The sequence below is a fragment of the Carcharodon carcharias genome, chromosome 4, assembly GCF_017639515.1.
Source record: "Carcharodon carcharias isolate sCarCar2 chromosome 4, sCarCar2.pri, whole genome shotgun sequence".
Lineage (NCBI taxonomy): Eukaryota > Metazoa > Chordata > Chondrichthyes > Lamniformes > Lamnidae > Carcharodon > Carcharodon carcharias.
Window position 1 is genome coordinate 85,335,656 of NC_054470.1, and position 17,425 is coordinate 85,353,080.

A 17,425-nucleotide genomic window follows, 5' to 3' on the forward strand; every position below is an offset into this window, starting at 1 on the left:
GGTGTTGTTCCTCCAGTTTGCGTTGGGCTTCACTGGAACAATGCAGCAAGCCAAGGACAGACATGTGGACAAGAGAGCAGGGTGGAGTGTTAAAATGGCAAGCGACAGGGAGGTTTGGGTCATTCTTGCGGACAGACCGCAGGTGTTCTGCAAAGCGGTCGCCCAGTTTACGTTTGGTCTCTCCAATGTAGAGGAGACCACATTGGGAGCAACGAATGCAGTAGACTAAGTTGGGGGAAATGCAAGTGAAATGCTGCTTCACTTGAAAGGAGTGTTTGGGTCCTTGGACGGTGAGGAGAGAGGAAGTGAAGGGGCAGGTGTTGCATCTTTTGGACAATCTTTTGCTGAGTTTTTCCAGGTAATTCTGTTTTTGTTTTGGATTTCCAGCATCCGCAGTTTTTTTGTTTTTTTTTTTCTTGGGATGTTGATGGTAGGACACTTGGTAATGGCGGTGATATTAACAGTCATAGGGAGGTGGTTTGGGCTTCCCTTTTTTGAAATGGTGATTTCCTGTTATGTATCTGATATAAACATTATCTCCCACTTGTCAACTACATGTAGTTTTGCCCAGATCCTGCTGTAGACTATCATAGGCTCCTCCGTGGAGTTATGAATGATGCAAAACACTGTAGAATAGTCAGCAAAGAGGCTGATTTCTAACTTTATATTAAAAAGAATATCATTAATGAAGCAATTGAAGCACTGGAGGATTTTTCCATTGATCCCTCAGCCTTCAGTTTTGCATGGGTTCACTGCTACTATGCACAGTGGAATGCTGTCCTCCTATACTCTCACTTCTTTGCATCCAATTCTTGTGTTCATGCCTGGATCAAGGCTCTGACAAGGTTAGGAGCTGAGTGGTTCCAGCAGAGTCCAAACTGTATGCTGGTGACCAGGCTATTAAATAGCTGTTACATGATGGTATGATTGATTACTTCCATCACCTTGTTGATAATTGGGAAGACACTTTTAAGGCAGTAAATGGCCAGGTTTGATATATCCTGCTTTTTGGCATAATACACACTGAGGCATGTTTCAACATTGTCAGGGAGATGCCCCTGCTATAGCTGCACTGGAATATCTTAGGTACGTAGGGACCCTGCTAGTTCTGAAACACAAGCTACTGTCAGCGTTATTAGAGCCTTTGCTGTGTAAAGCGTTCTCAACAGCTCTTTAATGCCATGTGGAATGAACCAAATTGGCAGGACGTTCACAACTGTGATGGTGGTGTTATTGGGAAGAGGGCAGTTAGGATCAGCCACTGAAGGTACTTGCAAACACTTTGTCGCTTGAACTCACTTGTTGAGCTGCAACGGGGTTTAGGATTGAATTGTTACAGGAGCCTCCTCCTCTTGTTAGTTGCCTGATGGTTCATTATCATTTGGCTGGGAGTGTTAGGGTTATGGAGCTTTGCTCAGCTTTGTCTATAGCAAGTTGCATTGTGAAATAATAAGGGTTAAATAATTTGGAATTAATACAGGAATATTAGGTTAAAAGTTACTTTGGGGAAACTCACAGTAAAACATATCTTAACAAGAGTCAAACCTAGCATGTAAACACAATATGGTTAACTCCCTTCTCAACAATGTGAATTCACTGATGAAAAGCACACACACCTAAAAAAACAGTATTCTGTGGTTCTTGCCAGCACATTAGCACGTGCAATGCTATGCCTGATAATTAAAACCACAATCAGATAAAAGAATCTCAGGTCTCAAGTCTTATTATCTCGGTGGATACTGTACCCTCAGCTAAGCAACATTGACCAACATAACTATTACGTAAAGTCCAGTTTCAGGAAAAAATTCAAATTAACATTTCCTAGAAATTGAACAGGAACCCTCATTATAGTAGGTGGTCCATTCATCAGATATAGGATACTAATCAGGGGTGGTCTATTATTGATCAAGTGAACATCTTCCACGTAATTATTAATTATACAACACCAAAATTCATTATAAATATCTCAACCTGAACTTGAACCTTCAGATTTGTTAGATTCTCGTAGGTTGACTTCAGATCTACTCTGAATCTTGCAATCTCTCACACTTGGGGATTAAGATAATATTACTTTAATATTTGATGGGTACCCTTGGTTTCTTTTGAAATGTTATACCTGTAACAAGTAAAGTCTAAACCTAAGATTCTCTTATACAAATCAGAACTAGCTAGCTTTTCTTTTTGAGTTTTATCTAGTTTATGGTTTAAATCGTTTGTATAACTGCTACAGTTGCATGCTTTCTTAATATAATAAATTGTGTATGCATAAAACTGTTTCTTTAATCCAGGCTGAATACAGAAGATTCAAAGGGAAGGTGAAAAAGCAAATAAGAGAAGCAAAGAAGGAGTATGAAAAGAGACTGGCAGCTAATATAAAAGGGAATCCCAAAATCTTTTATGGGCTTATAAATAGTAAAACTGTGGCAAAAGGAGGAGTAGGACCGGTTCAGAACCAAAAAAGGGATTTACACTTGGAGGCAGGGGGCATGGCTGCGATATTATATCAATAATTTGCATCTGTCCTTACCAAGGAAGAAGATGCTATCCAGGTCATGGTGAAAGAGGAGGAAATTCAGTCGCTAGAAAGATTCAAAATTGGTTAGGAAGAAGTATTGGATAGGTTATCTGTTCTTAAAGTGGACTAAACATTGGGGACCGGATGACATGTATCTATGGATACTGAGAGGAGTGAGAGTGGAAACTGCAAAGGCATTGGTCATAATATTTCAGTCTTCCTTAGACTCAGGGGCGGTGCCAGTGGACTGGAAAATTGCCAACATTATGCCCTTGTTCAAAAAAGGGAATGAAGATAAGCACAACATCTACAGGCCAGTCAGTTTAACTTCGCTGGTGGGAAACCTTCTCGAACTATAGTTCAGGATAGAGTTAATAGTCATAAAAGGACAAATGCAGGTTAATTAAGGAGAGCCAGCATGGATTTCTTAAGGGAAAATAGTGTTTGACTGGGAGTTTTTTGAAGAGGTAACAAAGGGTTGATGAAGGCAATGCTGTTGATGTACTGTATATGGAGTTCCAAAAGGCATTTGATACAGTGCCACACAACTGACTTGTGAGAAAAGTTATAGCTCATGGAATAAAAGGGACAATAGAACATGGATACAAAATAGGGTGAGTGACAGGAAACAGAGAGTAATGGTTATTGGATGCTTTTCAGGCTGGAGGAAGGTTTGTGGTGGACTTCCCCAGGGCTCAGTATTCGGACCCTTTATATTAATGACCTAAACCTTGGTGTGCAGGACACAATTTCAAAATTTGCAGACGATACAAAACTTGGAACTGTCCTAATCTGTGAGGAGAATAGTGTAGAACTTCAAAAGGACATGGATAAGTTGGTGGAGTGGGCAGATAGGTGGCAGATGAAGTTCAATGTGGAGAAATGTGAGGTGATGCATTTTGGTAGGAGAGACAGTATAAAATAAAGGGTACAACTCTAAAGGAGTGCAGGAGCAGAGAGACCTGGGTGTATATTTTCATAGATCATTAAAGGTGGCAGGATATGTTAAGAGAGCAGTTAATAAAGCACACAGTATATCAGGCTTTATTAACAGGGGCATAGAGTACAAGAGCATGGTGATTATATTGAACTTGTATAAGACACTAGTTCGGCCTCAGCTGGAGCAATGTGTCCAGTTCTGGGCACTGCGTTTCAGAAGGATGTGAGGCATTGGAGAGAATGCAAAAATAAAATCATGAGAATGGTTCCAGGGATGAAGAACTTCAGTTATGAAGTAAGATTGGAGAAGTTGGACTGTTTTCCTTAGAGAAAAGAAGGCTGAGAGGAGATGTGATGGAGGTATTCAAAATCACGAGGGGCCTGGACAGAGTAGATAGGGAGAAACTGTTCCCACTCGTGAAAGGATTGGGAATGAGAGGGCACAGATTTAAGGTAATTGGCAAAGGAAGCAAAGACGATATGACAAAAATCTTTTTCACAGCGAGGAGTTAGGGTCTGGAATGCACTGCCTGGGAATGTGGTGGTTCAGATGTGTCATTCAAGAGGGAATTAGATGATTATTTGAGAAGAAACAATCTGTAGGGTTACAGGGAGAAGGCAGGAGAATGGCATTAGGTGAAATGCTAATTTGGAGAGCCAGTGCAGACATGATGGGCCAAATGGCCTCCTTCACTGTAGCAATTCTGTGATTCTGTAATTGTCTCATTAGACTTCTGCTTTAAAGACTCATGAATTCCCTCTTCTGGTGAGAGAACATTTACTAAGGAATTTCACATGGATCATTATAATATCCGAGACATAACAATCTATTTAAGAAATAGTTGTAAGAAGTCTCTCAAGGAGAAGGTAAAAATTTTGGCTGACTTCAGTTCTTTGTTCAGAGATCAAGTAGTGCATAGAAACCTGTTAAATGTGCTTGGGTCTGACTGACGTTGAGGGTAATTAAATAGACCTTGATTAATAAAGGTTGTAATAAACCACAGTATTCGTTTTTTAGAATGCAGATAGCCCTTTGTCTACTATACATTTGGATAGTTAGCCTTTGTTGTCATAAACCATTGGAAAGCTTCCACTGGCAATCCTAGCATGCTAATTTTTTCATGGATGGAAGGTAAGTGCTGCTTTTCACCAGTAGCAACAGTTCTCTGTTACCATGATTTGGTTTAGCCTACCCATTGAAGCATTTCTGAGATGCGTTTTATGCTCATTTATTTCCCCAGAGTCACAGTTAGAGAGTTGAGTGTAATGCCGAGATCAATTTCCAAGACACCCAAGAATCTAGCGAGGACAACTACCACAGGATTAGGGGTGCTAGTTCTATACAAAGATCGTAGAGAGTGAATGGTTCGTGTAGCTAGTAAAATCAGTTTGTTAGAGGTCATGTGATTTATTTATAGTTCTGATTACTACATAATCTGCAAATTAGGCAATGCAAGGTGTCACATTTCAGGATGTTCTGAGCATTTTTTCATAGGGAAAATTTGAAAATAATTTGAAAACACAGGTAATATTTATTCAGAGACAAGCTATATGATTGAAAACAGTAAATCACATAAGAAATGTTGGTTTCTATGTTCACCTCTAGTGAAATAACGCTGTTTAACGATTTGTATCAAGCTTGATCTCACCAAGTTTTCATTTGGTTTGCCTTTGAATAAATTTAACAAATACATGTGCAAAAGTGATGAATATTTGGTTCACATCAGATGGTGGTTCCACTGTCCCGTCCATGTTATGTTATCATGCATGTAATTGTAGTGCAGTGAGGCAACTCCGTAAAGTTGATGAGGCCACTTATGGAGTGACTCTCACCTTTAAACCCGAGAAGGTGTTTGCAGTCAACCCAAATCCTTGTAGTATTTTAAACATTGCTTATTATTTTCTTATTGTTTTTCTTTCTCTCACTGATGTTATCTCCACCATTGTGATGCATAATGTGTTCTATCTTGTTTCAGCATGCTGTCAATTACCTGAAAGTGGCTTACATGCCTCCTATGCAGGATATAGGACCAGATCCACTGCACCTTCAGTTTCTCTTTTCAGTCAGCAATCAACATGGTGGCACTTTAATTGGCTTTTGCTTCAATATTACAATTCTCCCGGTCGACAATCAAGCTCCAGAGGTAGGCAATTTCATGCTAGGGTTCCATTTCAGTAACTGGAGGTCAATTTTGACATTAGAATAAAGCATTCTGGCTAACGGCTTACATGTGTGGCTAAAAGGCAGATATAATTTTGAGGCAGTGACCTCAATTGCATCATAGGTGTGAGCTGTGAGATACCAAACAGACAACTCAATGCATCTCGCCAAATTGAGGTTTCCTAATATTGGTCCGACTTGGCTGTCAGCAAATAACTGTGTGGATCATAATCACAGAGGCTCTGGGACCAGGGCAGTCACAGCTTTGATTATTTTTGTCAGCCTTCGTGACTCATTCCTCTAGGGGCCCACAAAAAATAATTTCAAGCTTACCTTGGCTGGGCCCCTTAGCTCCATAACCCATGCATAATGTTAGGGGCAAGGCTGACACTCCAACCAGTTCCGACTAAAATGTCAATTCAGGGTCTGAGGACTTTAGGACTGAGGACTGTGGTCTGAGACAAGTTGGTGCCCTGTAGTGGGATTCTTTCAAACTGTCAGCTCTGCATTGGTATCGACTGGCCAATAAGGCCACAGCAGCATTTTAAGGCCGTTACCAGCTGGTTAACGTCAGGTGATAGAAGTGAAAATTGACGAGACAGGTCTTTTTATTCTAGGGTCATTGGTGGTTTGAAGAGACATAATCTTGTTGAGACCAGGCACATGAGTCTCCCTAGAGCATAAACACATTCTCCCTCACTGTACTGATAGAAAGTATTTGTGCACCCATTAAAAGAGGTAAGATTATTGGGCAGCTTCACTGATCAGCCACCAGCTAATTGTGGCAGGAAATATCAACAGATACACTGCTACTATGATGTTGGGGTTTGGTCAAGCTTGCCACTTGTATTGATTGTAAGTTAAACCTTTCATACTGTTTTGGGGATTACGTGACTGTACAGGCAAATCAGCCCGAAATGCGGGTGATCTTAGGGGCGAAGCTTTCTAGTCATGGATGTGGTTCAAGCATGTAGATTCTTCATGAGCTCTGTAAATAAAGTTAACTGTTTCTAACAAAACCTGTCTGGTGCACCAAGTACATTATAATTGGCGACGAGGATAAATAGCTCCGATACTGCACCTCGCCTCCTGAATGTGAGTATGTCAATTTTTAAAGGAAGAAAGAAAAGTATACTCACCAGTCATGCCGCTCTGACAGAGTCAACCCGTATGACTCGTCCATGGAAGACTGGAGCCAGTATATAGAGCGCCTAGGTTTCTACTTTGTGGTGAATGAAATAACAGTGGAGGAGATGCAAGAAGCAATTCTTCTGAGTGTCTGCGGCAGCAAGACGTATAACCTCATCTGTAATCTGATGGCCCCGAACGCGCCCAATTCCAAATCTTTTAACAAGCTGGTAGACCTCGTGAAGACACATTTCAGCCTAAGCCATCGGTGATCATGCAAAGATTCAAGTTTAATTCTAGTGTAAGGGCCCAAGGTAAGTCAATCGTAATGTATATCGCGAAGTTATAACTGTTGATTGAGCAATGTGACTTTGGAGATGCTCTCAATGACATGTTGCAAGATTGTTTGGTTTGCACCATACGCGATGATGCCATTCAGCGCTGTTTACTTGCAGAAATGAATATTGATCTGAAGTGCACCATGGAAATAGCGCCAGCAATGGAGAGGGCCAAGAGGGTCTCGCAGGCTTTGCAGAGTGTGCTACATGGCACCATTCTTCAGTTGGGGCAGGACCCTGATGCTGGCCAAAAACAGGGAGACAACTGTGAGGCGAGAACCAGTCTCTACTGCTTGAAAAGCAAAAAGGAATACTGGAAGCATCTCACCAGCGATTCAGAAATTAATTTGTCATCAATGTGGGGGGAACCATGTAATGGAAACCTGCAGATTTAAAGAGTCAGAATGTCACTACCGTCACAAAAAAGGACGTGTTCTAAAGCAATGCAGGGCAAAATCAAGACAGCCATTCAGACAGCAGACCAAGGCGATTGAAATGCACAGAACCAGAAGCTGCTGATACTGATACCTATTCCCTATACAATGTCAAAGCAGTAAAAACTGAACCACTCACCGTCACTCTTCAAGTGAATGGGAGGCTTCTAGCCATGGACATAGACTCGAGAGCATCGACCACAATGGTAGGAGAACACACATTTAAATATCTAAATGAAGGTACCCAGCCACTGAATCTGGAGCAAACCACAGCTCAACTGAAGACGTGCACTGGAAAGGCAATACAGGTGAAAAGCATCACCTTTGTACCTGTAGCCTACAGGTAACAGACAGCCCAGCTGCCAGTTATCATTGTAACAGATGAAGGACCTAGCCTTCTGGGTTAAAAGAAATTTTAAGCTTAATTGGTCATAAATTTTTCAAATTAGAACAGGACAAATTCCTGAGCTGTTAAAAAACTGACAGCTTTTTTTTTCTGATGAATTGGGAAAGATAAAAGACCTACAAGCAAAAATATACATAGATTTGGAGGCAACACCCCAGTTCTTTAAGACCAGACCTATGCCTTGTGACCTAAAGGAGAAGGTGGATGCAGAATTGTGCCATGTAGAGAAATTAGGGATAATCCAGCCAGTCCAGTTTTCAGAATTGGCAGTACCCCATAATCCCTGTGATGAAACCAGACCGAACAATTCACATCTGCAGAGATTATGAATCAACAATGAACAAGGCTGCTAAATCAGACAAATATGCAATCTCAAGGATTGAAGATCTGTACGCTAAGCTTGCTGGAGGAAAATCCTACACCAAACTGGACATGAGCCATGCAGACCAACAGTTAGAGCTGGACAGCACATATAGAGGATATGTAACCATCAACACACACAAGGGTCTGTACCAATATACACACCTACCCATTGGTGTATCATCTGCCTGTGCGATTTTCCAAAGGACCATGGAAAGCCTATTACAAGGACTTCCCCGAGTACCTGGATGACATTCTGATCACAGGATCAATGGATGCCAAACATTTGGCCAATCTAGAAGAGGTCTTAAGGAGATTTTTGGAAGCTGGTGTACAATTGAAGAAAGAAAAGAGGACGTTCCAAATGACTGAGGTCACTTCTGTGGGTCACTGAATGGATGCCCAGGGGTTGCATCCAGTAGAGGAGAAAGTCAGGGCAAGAAGGTGTCCTTTCCTACCAATGTAACTGAACTCAAGTCTTTATTGGGGTGTGATAAATTATTATGGCCACTTCTTGCCAAATTTGTCAACAGCGTTAGCCCCTTTACACTTATTATTGAAGAAGAACTATTGATGGTCATGGAAGGCACAACAAGAAGAAGCCTTCATAAAGCTATTACACTCATCATGTCTGCTAGTACATTATGACCCATCAAAAATATTAATATTAACCTGTGATGCATCTTCCTCTGGTGTGGGAGCGGTGTTGTCAAACAGGATGGAAGATGGTTCTGAAAGGCCAATAGGATATGTCTCCAGAACCCTCTGTGCAGTCAAGAAGGGTTATTAACAACTTGAAAAAGAAAGCTTTTCTGTAAAATTTGGAGTAAAGAAATTCCATCAATAGTTGTATGGTTGATACTTCACCATAGTGTCTGATCACAAGCCACTTATGGGTTTATTTAGTGGAGATAAAGCAATTCCGCCAATAGCTAGAATTCAATGATAGGCTTTGATTTTGTCGGCATACGAAAACACCTTCATGTACCATCCAGGTGTGTATATAGTAAATGCAGACGTCCTCAGTCATCTTCCTTTGCCAGATAGCATTGTATATTCTCCAGTGCTTCAAGAAGTTGTACTTGTGTTGAATTTCCTAGACTCCTCGCTGGTTTGTGTGAAGCTGGTAAAGAATTGGACAAACCATGATCCGATTTTATCAAGTCCGAGAACAGGTATTGCAAGGATGCACAAATCTCTGAAGAGTGAAAACCATTCTATGTCCGTAAAATTGAATTAAGTTATCAGGATGGAATCTTGTGGTCGGGAGTAAGAGCCGTCATTCCTTCGCAATGAAGAGAATCACTCTTGACAGAGCTTCACACTGCACATCCAGGCATTTCGAAAATGAAGATGCTTACACAAAGCTATATCTGGTGGTCAGGCAAACAGTGAGATAGAAAAAAGTGGTTAAACACTGTCTCCTGTGTCAGCAACAACATAAGTTGCCCGTTTCAGCTCCACTGCATCCGTGGGAGTAGCCTGTTCATCCCTCGGTTAGACTACATACAGTAGGTTCATTTTTAGGTACCATGTTTTTAGTGATCATTGACGTGCATTCTAAGTAGATGGATGTGTTTGAAGTGAGATCACTGACATTGTGTGCAACTATTGAAAAGCTGCATCAATGTTTTAGTGTACATGGCCGCCCAGAAATCATTGTTTCAGATAACAGTACTGCTTTCACTAGTATGGAATTCCAGCGATCATGAACTTAAATGGGATTAAACATATTAAAACAGCACCACATCATCCCTCATTCAATGGGTTAGCAGGAGGAGCAGTGCAAACTTTTAAAACGGGAATGAAGAAGTTATCCGAAGGAAAGTTAGAAACATGAATTTCACAATTTCTTCTCAACTATCGCATGACTCCTCATGCAACTACAGATTCAATGCTGTCTGAATTACTAATAAAATGCCACCTTAGTACAAGGTTGAGTCTGGTGCTTCCTAACTTATAGGGGAAGGTAGAGAAGAACCAGAGCAGTCAGAAAGTGAATCATAATATTCACAGCAAAGCTTGAAAATTTACTGTGGGAGAGTTAGTTTTTGTGCAAAAGTTTAGAAATGGACCGAATTGAGTTCTTGGTTGAATTGTCTCTGAAACTGGGCCTTTGTCGTACCAAGTGGAAGTGGAAAACCAGATTGTTCGGAAACGTGGATCATTAGAGAAGTAGAGAGACACTCCAACAATCAGTTACTCCACCTGAAATTGAAGTTGAACCTTTGATCCCTGAGGTGCCAGATCAACATAGAATAGGCATACCTGATATCTCTGAAGTAAATAATTCTGAACTGCCATTGTCCAAGGTTGTCCCTGATGCTGCAGTTCCTGATTAAGCTGATTTAGTAGGAAAATCCCGAGTTGTAGAGTTACGTTGCTCTGACTGAATCAGAAAACCACCTCAGAGACTTAATCTATAACCACATGAACTGTATGTGTTTGTATATGCATGGATTAAGATATTTTTGTAAATAAGAGATGGAAAACAAAATTAAAGGGGGAGGAATGTAGTGATTGTAAGTAAACCTTTCATCCTGTTTTGGGGATCATGTGACTGTACAGACGAATCAGCCCTAAGCATGGGTAATCTTTCTAGGTGTGGACCTGGTTCAAGCTTCTTTATCTGCTCTGTAAATAAAGTTTCCTGTTCTTAACAAGAAACCTACCTGATACACCAAGTATATTAAACCACTTAAATTATGATTCAATGAATAACTGAATGTACACCGCAACTTATCCATCTTTTCTTTCTGTTTATTCAATTCTAGATGTAGGCTTGCTTCAGTTGTTGACCAGCCTTGGTGGTGATTATGATGTTATCTGGACAATAACAATGTAGAAATGAAAAATGGATACCTTGTACTTATGTACATGCATATTCTTGAATAGGTCTAGCTAATATAAATCTAAGATGATCCAAATTATAAAACTGGTCCAATTGTCAGCATGGACAGTTTCTCAATCCAGTGTCCTCCTTTATCCATTGACACACAAGTATGTAGATACACACAAAATTATTTATGACAATAATTCATTTAACTTTGTTCAATTGCCACCAGCAGTACATGGCAATTACCTTCATCCTGATATTATGCAACTGGACTGTGGAACATTATTGAAGGACAGAACAACCTAAACCCAAAATGAACTAAAATTGAGAATTTTTTTTTATGAATTACCCCAAATAACCAACTTGCATTGGTTGAGGTTTTCATTTGACTCATCACTGCCAAGAATTATCATCAGCAGTGGTTGACATTGTAACATGCAATACAGATAATGTAATATAATGTCTTTATAATGTGATGTAATAATAATGTAATACTGGGTTATGTATTGTGCAGCACTTGCCATTTCCATGAATTTTGGCCCTTTTTGTTCAAAAACTTTGTCTTAACTACCATTAAGATGATATAAGCACTGCCATTTGGAAAAGGTCCTTAGTATATGGATTGTTGGACCACATGGTCACATTTGACTTGAGCACAATACACAAATAGCATAACCATGAAGTATTATGTAAAAATAACAGTTAAATTAAGTGGGCTATGGGTTGTAACATAACCTCCAGTTTGAAATATAAGTTGTTTCTTTGACCTCTTGGGCTGCATGGAGAATATCCACTTTGTTTTATTGTTGACTATTACACACTGAATTTCCCCTGGATTCTTCCAATTACCTACTCTAACTTTGACAAGAGATTACCAACATCCAACACCCCAACAAATAGATGTTTTTAGACACTTCTATTTCTTCGGAAAGTTCTGCCAATCTCCCACCGGAGAATCCCCACCTGCTCACCCTGGGGAATCTCAAGATAGTAATTTCTATTTGATTCTGAAACAACTGATGAAAATGGAAAAATGATTTTCTCTTTTAGATACTCACAAAGCAATTGAAAGTTGAGGAAGGGGGAAAAGGGCAGATTACTGTGGACCACGTGTTAGTGACGGATGTCGACACCAAGGAGGACCATATCAGGGTCATGCTTCAAAAGAAACCAGTGCATGGAGTGGTAGAAATGGATGGAGTTCCTATGATTGAAGGGAACATGTTCACCCTGGAAGACCTCAGACAATTCAAAATTAGGTGAGGAATCTTTGCTGGAGTATGATGTACATTATCAGTTTTACTAGAGCACAATCATCAGAGATACTTTTGGCAGAAATATTTTGAGGAAGACTGATAGGTGAAGTAGGTTTCAAATTTCTTTCACATTTGGAAACCAGACTTTTATTCTAGCCCAGAGTGATGAGATAAAAGATTCTCCTCTCTGCTTGGTATGAGGCTGTTTAGCGAATTAAGAACCATTTCAGCCCAGTTCCTACTTGTTGAGAATTACAGCACATAATCCAGCACTATTTAGTACTGAATGGAAAAATCACTTCGACTACAAAAATGGAGCTATGCAAAGTGAAAACATTTAAGTTTTCATCAATAACAACAAATTATATTTATATAGCACCTTTCAAGTAGTGAAACACCCCAAGGCTTCACAGAAGCATTATAAAGTAAACTATGACACTGAGCCTAAGGAGGCATTCAGTCACATGACCAAAAGTTTGGTTAAACAGATAGAAGTAATAAGTGTCTAAAAGCAGAAAAGTGAGGTAGATAGGCACAGGAGCATAGGCAGAGAATTCCAGAGATTAGGGCCTAGTTAACTGAAAGCATAGCTACTAAAAGGGGAGCACTTATGATTTGGATTGCACCATCGATGGCAGCCATCCACCTTGTGAGATGATGGCTTGCACCGTGGTAGTCAGCTCTGTATTAAGCAGTGCATGTGTATGTGTGAGGGCGTGTGTGTGAGTGTAAGTGGGAGGGAGCGTGTGTGTGTGTGTGTGTGTGTGTGTGAAGAAGCGTGTGTGTGTGGTGTGGGGGAGTGTGTGTGTGGGGGGAGAATGTGTATGTGTGTCTGTGAGTGAGGGAGAGTGTGAGTGTGGGAGGGAGCATGTGTGTGAGGGAGAGAGTGTGTGAGGGAGGGCATGTGTGTGGGGAGGGAGAGTGTGTGTGTGTGTGTGGGGGGGAGAGGGAGAGTGTGTTTGTGGGGAGGAGATAGAGAGTGTCTGTGTGTGTGTGTTGGGGGGGCAGGGAGAGTGTGTGTGTGTGTGTGTGTGTGGGGAGGGCAGGGAGAGTGTGTGTGTGTGTGGGGGAAGGAGAGCGTGGGGGGGCAGGGAGAGTGTGTGTGTGTTGGGGAGGGAGAGTGTGGGGGGACAGGGAGAGTGTGTGTGTGTGGGGGAGGGAGATTGTGTGTGTGGCGGGCAGGGAGATTGTGTGTGTGGGGGGCAGGGAGATTGTGTGTGTGGGGGGCAGGGAGAGTGTGTGTGTGGGGGGCAGGGAGAGTGTGTGTGTGGGGGAGGGAGCGTGTGTGTGTGGGGTGCAGGGAGCATGTGTGTGTGGGGGGGGCAGGGAGTGTGTGTGTGTGGGGGGGGGCAGGGAGTGTGTGTGTGTGGGGGGTGCAGGGAGAGTGTGTGTGTATGGGGTGGGAGGGAGGGCATGTGTGTGGGGGAAGGGAGAGTGTGCATGTGAGGGAGAGCGTGTGTGTGTGGGATCGAGAGTTTTTTTGTGTGAGGGAGAGCTTGTCTGTGTTTGTGTCTGTGTGTGTGTGGGAGAGTGTGTGTCAGGGAGAGCTTGTCCATGGTTGTGTCTGTGTTTGTGAGGGAGAGCGTGTGTGAGGAAAGGAGACCGTGTGTGTGTGTGGGAGGGAGAGTGTGTGTGTGTAGGAGGGAGAGCGTGTGTATGTGAGAGGGGGAGCGTGTGTGAGGGAGTGTGTGAGATAAGGAGGGAGAGCTTGTGTGTGTGTGTGTGTGAGAGAGGGAGAGCGTGTGTGAGAGAGGGAGAGCGTGTGTGAGAGAGGGAGAGCGTGTGTGTGAGAGAGGGAGAGCGTGTGTGTGAGAGAGGGAGAGCGTGTGTGTGAGAGAGGGAGAGTGTGTGTGTGAAGGAGAATGCATGTGTGTGTGTGTGTGAGCGCCCCTGTGTGTGTGAGGCAGAGCATGTGTGTGTGTGTGTGTGTGTGTGTGAGGGAGAATGTGGCTGTGCTTGGGGGGGGCGGGAGAGTTTGTGTGTGGGAGGGTGCACGTGTGTGTGTGAGGGAGAGAGTCTGCCTGTGAGTTGTGTTTTGTGTGTGATGGAGAGCGTCCGTGTGTGAGCGAGAGCGTCCGTGTGGGAGGGAGAACGTATGTGTGTGTGGGAAGGAGAGAGTGTGTGTGTGTGCGCGTGCGTGTGTGTGTGTGTGAGGGAGAATGCATGTCTGTGTGTGAGTGCCCCTATGTGCGTGAGGGAGAGCGTGTGTGTGTAAGGGAGAGCGTGCATGTGGGAAGGAGAGTGTGTGTGCGTGTGTGCGCGTGTGCGTGTGCGCGTGTGTGTGTGTGTGGGAGAGTATGTGAGGGCAAGTGTGTGTATGTGTGAGAGTGTGATGGAGAGCTTGTCTGTGTGTGTGCCTGTGTGTGTGAGAGAGAGAGAGAGTTTGTATGTGTGGGAGTGAGAGCGTATGTGCTTGTCTGTGTGTGGGAGGGTGGGCATATGTGTGGGAGGGAGAGTATGGCTGTGTTTGGCGGGGTGGGAGAGTTTGTGTGTGTGTGTGTGTGTGTGTGTGGGAGAGGGAGAGATTGTGTGTGTGTGTGTGGGAGAGGGAGAGATTGTGTGTGTGTGTGGGTGTGTGTGTGTGTGGAAGGGAGCGTGTGTGTGTGGGAGGGAGCATGTGGGCATCCTAGTGTGTATGGGGCAGGAATGTGTGTGTGAGGGAGAGTGCGTGAGTGTATGTGTGTGCCTGTGAGCGTGTGTGAGAGCGTGTGTGTGTGTGTGGGAGTGTGTGACGGAAAGCTTGTCTGTGTGTATGTGTATGTGAGAGAGAGCGTGTATGTGTGGGAGTGAGAGTGTGTGTGTTTGCGTGTGTGTGGGAGGGAGAGTGTGTCTGTGTTTGGGGGAGAGGGACAGTTTGTGTGTGTGTGTGTGTGTGGGGGAGAGAGAGAGCGTGTGTGTGTGGGAGGAAGAGCGTGTGTGTGTGTGTGTGTGTGTGTGTGTGTGTGAGTGTGAGAGAGAGAGTCTGTGTGTGAGTGTGTTGTGTGTGTGTGTATGTATGTGAGGGAGAAAGAGAGTGAAACAAAAACAGAAAATGCTGGAAGAACCCAGCAGGACTAACAGCATCTATGGAGGGAAAAAACCCCAGAGTTAACGTTTCAAGTCCTTATGACTCTTTTTCAGCTCTTAAGGACTCGAAACGTTAACTTCTTTTTTTTCTGTCCACAGATGCTGTTAGGCCTGTTGAGTTTTTCCAGCATTTTGTGTTTTTGTTTCAGATTTCCAGCAACCGCAGAATTTTTCTATCATCTTAGAAAGACTGTGTGTGTGTGTGTGTGTGTGTGTGTGTGTGTGTGTGTGTGTGTGTGTGTGTAAGTGAAGGAGAGTGTGTGTGTGCATGCGCCTGTGTGTGTGAGGGAGAGAGCATGTGTGTGAGTGCGTGTGAATGTGTGTTTGATGGAGAGTGTGTGTGTGTATGTGTGCACGCATGTGTGTGTGTGTGCGTGTGTGAGGTAGAGTGCGTATGTGTGTAGCAGTGTATGAGGGAGAGCCTGTCTGCGTGTGTGTATGTGAGAGCGAGTGTGTGTGTGGGAGTGAGAGTATGTGTGTTTGTGTGCATGTGTGTGGAAGGGAGGGTGTGTGTGTGGGAGGGATAGTGTACATTTGTATGGGAGGGAGGGTGAGTGTATGTGTGTGTGAGAGAGTGTGTATGTGTGGGAGAGAGAGTGTGTGTGTTTGCATGTGTGTGGGAGGGAGGGCGTGTGTGTGTGGGAGGGAGAGTGTGTTTGGGGGGAGGGAGAGTTTGTGTGTTTGTGGGAGGAAGCATGCCTCGTGTGTGTGGGGCAGAAGTGTGTGTGTGAGGGAGAGCGTGTATGTGTGTGTGTGTGTGTGGGAGAGTGTGTATGTGTGAGGGAGAAAGTCTGTGTGTGAGTGTGTTGTGTATGTGTGTGTGTGTGAGGGGGAGAGAGAGTGAAACAAAAACAGAAAATGCAGGAAAAACTCAGCAGGACTAACAGCATCTGTGGAGGGCAAAAAAACAGAGTTAACGTTTCAAGTCCTTTTGACTCTTCTTCAGCTCTTAAGGAATCGAAACGTTAACTCTTATTTTTCCTGTCCACAGATGCTGTTAGGCCTGCTGAGTTTCTCCAGCGTTTTGTGTTTTTGTTTCAGATTTCTAGCAACCGCAGAATTTTCCTTTCATCTTAGAAAGAGTGTGTGTGTGTGTGTGTGTGAGTGAGGCAGTGTGTCTGTGTATGAGAGGGGGTGTGTGTCTGTGTATGAGAGGGGGTGTGTGTCTGTGTATGAGAGGGGGTGTGTGTCCTTGTGTGAGAGGGAGTGTGTCCTTGTGTGAGGAGTGTGTCTGTGTGTGAGAGGGAATGTGTGTGTGTATGTGTGAGAGGGGGAGTGTGTGTGGGCACGTTCGTGTGTATGTGTGTGTGTGTGTGTGTATGTGCATGGGAAAGAATGTGTGGGAGTGAGCGTGTGTGTGTGGAAGGGGGAACGTGCGTGTGTGCGTGTGTGTGTGCGTGTGTGTGGCGGGCGGGTGAGTTTGTGTGTGTGTGGGGGGGGAGGGAGAGTTTGTGTGTGAGAGGGAGAGCATGTGTGTGAGTTTACGTGCATGTGTGTGTAATGGAGAGCATGTGTGTGTGTGTGTGTGTGTGTGCGCGCGCATGTGTGCGTGTGTGTGAGAGAGAGTACGTGTGAGTGTGTGAGGGAGAGCCTGTCTGTGTGTGTGTATGTGAGAGCGAGTGTCTGTGTGTGGGAGTGAGAGTGTGTGTGTTTGTGTGCGTGAGTGTGGAACGGACAGTGTGCATTTGTGTGGGAGGGTGGGCGTGTGTGTGTAAGGGAGAATGTGTGTGTGAGAGGGTGTGACGGAGAGCGCGTGTGTGTGTGAGAGAGAGTGTGTACGTGTTTGCATGTGTGTGTGAGTGTGTGTGTGTTTGCATGTGTGTGGGAGGGAGGGTGTGTGTGTGGGAGGGAGAATGTCTGTGTTTGGAGGGGAATGCGTGTGTGTGTGAGAGGGAGAGCGCGTGTGTATGTGAGAGGAGGAATGTGTGTGTGCACGTTCGTGTGTATGTGTGTGTGTGTGTGAGAGCGAGTATGTGCATGTGGGAG

At 43.6% G+C, this 17,425-nt stretch overlaps 1 protein-coding gene across 1 annotated transcript in view; it reads left to right on the top strand.

Annotated features, from left to right (window-relative positions):
• Window positions 1-17,425, top strand: part of LOC121277230 (FRAS1-related extracellular matrix protein 1-like) — a 391,688-nt gene that overhangs the window by 143,752 nt on the left and 230,511 nt on the right. The window contains exons 12-13 of the mRNA XM_041186416.1: window positions 5,431-5,598; window positions 12,168-12,376. Coding sequence (XP_041042350.1) covers window positions 5,431-5,598; window positions 12,168-12,376 — 377 coding nt within the window. The remainder of the gene's footprint in view (window positions 1-5,430; window positions 5,599-12,167; window positions 12,377-17,425) is intronic.